Source organism: Tupaia chinensis, unplaced genomic scaffold (genome assembly GCF_000334495.1).
Source record: "Tupaia chinensis unplaced genomic scaffold, TupChi_1.0 Scaffold145479_1, whole genome shotgun sequence".
NCBI classification, from domain to species: Eukaryota; Metazoa; Chordata; class Mammalia; order Scandentia; family Tupaiidae; genus Tupaia; species Tupaia belangeri.
Genome location: NW_006205336.1, coordinates 562 through 3,408, shown reverse-complemented (window position 1 = coordinate 3,408; position 2,847 = coordinate 562). Strand labels below are relative to the sequence as shown.

The following is a 2,847-nucleotide window of genomic DNA, read 5'->3' as shown; positions in this document are numbered from 1 at the left end:
CCTTAACCACCACACCACTTGCTGGCCTTGCTGAAAGATTCTCTTTTCTTTAAATTAATTTATTTATGTATTTATTTATTTTTATTTACATTTTTCATACATTCAATCACATTATTTAGCTTACAAGGTGATCATTTCAATATGTGAACATTTCTACCCGGTCGAGTTGATCAAAATATAACAACACTACCTCCCTGTGTCAACAATGCTGTCTTCATAAAGATTCTTTAAAAAATTCAACTTTTCAACCACAAATCATCTAGTAGGCTTTAAAATCATTTAGGTTATATTTCTATTTATTTATAATTATAATAGATAAGTTATGATAAATACCATCATAGAGGAGAGATCTAAACATTAGCTCATTTTAAAATTATCATTTCAGAAATATTTTAAGTAGATATGTGTTTATATATGTGTGGGCATGTCTAATCAATTACAGTGTAAAAATTATATCTTGCCACATGCTGTGGTAAAAAATATTGGAAGACAACTTTAAAACCTATCAAGTGACATATTAACAGAGCTGAGAACATGATTCATTTTTAAAATATTTATTATTAAAAAAACATGTAAAATGTAATATTTGGCTTTTCTAAATGCATTGCACAACATTTCTGTATTCTAAACAGATATTATTGCTTGCATTTTTATACACAGATTGAGCAAAATTCAGAACTTATTATGAAAAATCACACAACACTAACCAGATTCATCCTCCTGGGACTGACAGATGACCCTCAACTACAGATTCTGATTTTTATATTTCTCCTTATCACCTACATGTTGAGTATAAGTGGAAACCTGAGCATCATCCTCCTTACATTAGTAGATTCTCACCTTAGAACTGCCATGTATTTTTTTCTCCAAAATTTCTCGTTCTTAGAAATCTCATTCACCTCTGCCTGTATTCCTATATTTCTGTATAGTCTATCAACAGGAGACAGGGCAATTACCTACAATTCTTGTGCATGCCAACTCTTTTTTACATATCTGTTTGGAATAACGGAATTTTTTCTCCTGGCCACCATGTCCTATGATCGCTACGTAGCCATCTGCAAACCCCTGCATTACATGACCATCATGAACCACAGGGTCTGTCAAAGACTTATCTTCTGCTGTTGGTTGATTACTTTGTTGCTCATCCTTCCACCACTTAGCTTAGTTTTAAAACTCGAATTCTGTAACTCTAATATCATTGACCACTTTGTCTGTGATACCAACGCTCTCTTGAAGATCTCATGCTCAGATACATGGTTCATAGAACAAATGGTGGTTGTCTGCTCTGCACTGATACTTTTCATGACTCTGGTGTGTGTGGTTTTGTCCTACACATATATCATCAGAACAATTCTAAGATTCCCCTCTGCTCAACAAAGGACAAAAGCCTTTTCCACATGTTCTTCCCACATTATTGTGGTTTCTATCACCTATGGCAGCTGCATCTTTGTTTATATCAAACCTTCAGCAAAAGATGAAATGACCATCAATAAGGGGGTGTCAATACTCATTACTTCCATTTCCCCCATGTTAAATCCATTTATTTATACTCTGAGGAACAAGCAAGTAAAACAAGCTTTTAATGACTTAGTCAAAAGATTTATATTGCTCTGTAGGAACTAGGGGAAGGTAGAAGTCAGCATCTACAAGCATATTTTCTTAAATATCTATCACATTTTTGTGTCTGCTTGATACAGGTTGGGTCTTACATTCTATACTAGAAATGCTCAAGTCATCCTTGTTTCCTCTTATAAGCCAATACTCAATAGTATCATTCAAGGATCTATCTGCATGTTCTTGAATTTAAACTTGTTAAATTCTTCACCAGTTTTTATGTCTATGCTCCAGTATATGAGACTTCCTATGATCTTTGTTCTCTTTCTTCAGGCTACTGTTCGTATAGTGGATCCCGTAAGTATGAATTTTTCCTCATTTCTTGAAGAATGGCTGTAAATTATAGGTTGGAATGTTGAAAAATGGGGGAAAATCCATGCTTATAGGAGGAAAATTTTTTATTTATTCATTCTGGTTTTTGTTTTGTTTTGTTTTTAATTTTCACATAATAATTGTATACAGAGGTTATAGTGTAATATTTAGATACATCTATACAGTGCGTAATGATCAAATTAGGGCAATCAGCAGTTGTGAGTACACTGCTTCAAACATGCATCATTTCTTAGAGTGGGGAACATTTGAAATCCTCTTTTCCAGCTATCTTGAAATTTATAATAAATCATCATTAAATATAATCACCCTACTAGTCTATGTATGAAAGACCCTGATCTGTTCAACTGCACTTCTGTACTGTCAACCAAACTCTGTCTACTCTCTTCTCCTCTCTCCCCTTCCCAATCCCCAGTAACCCCTAATCTACTCTTCTACAAAATCAACTATGTTTAGCTTCTACAAATAAGAACTTGCTGAATATGTTTCTGGTCCTGACTTATATTCTTAACATAAAACAGCATTTTCACAGGGGATCATTCTCTGACCTCATATCATTACTCCACCACCAATATTACCAGTAAGTCTAGAATAGATCAACCGATCTACCACTCTCATAACTCTTAGATTTACTTCTTAATCTGCTTCAGGTGGTGAATGACATGGAGATTGTCTATCTTGTATGTGAAATTTTAGCATCCTTCATGCCTAGCACCTAGACAAGTATTAGTTATATTATAATTTCCTAATATGGTGATGTTATATCCCTGACAATAAAAAAGAGGATATGTATGTGAATATGAAAAAATACAAAAATAACATTTGACATTGAAATGTAAACAAAAGATTTTTTGAAATCATGACTTGGGCCAGCAGGTAGAGTGGTGGTTAAGGGCACTGAAC

The 2,847-nt window shown here is 33.8% G+C and overlaps 1 protein-coding gene across 1 annotated transcript; it reads left to right on the top strand.

Moving 5' to 3' along the window:
- Positions 1-684: 684 nt before the first annotated feature.
- Positions 685-2,524, top strand: LOC102472278 (olfactory receptor 6C2-like; the record flags this gene model as incomplete). Its single annotated transcript, XM_014584026.2, has 2 exons — positions 685-1,612; positions 2,401-2,524. Coding segments are annotated over exons 1-2 (1,052 nt in total), but the record flags the coding sequence as incomplete, so codon positions are not given.
- Positions 2,525-2,847: the final 323 nt, after the last annotated feature.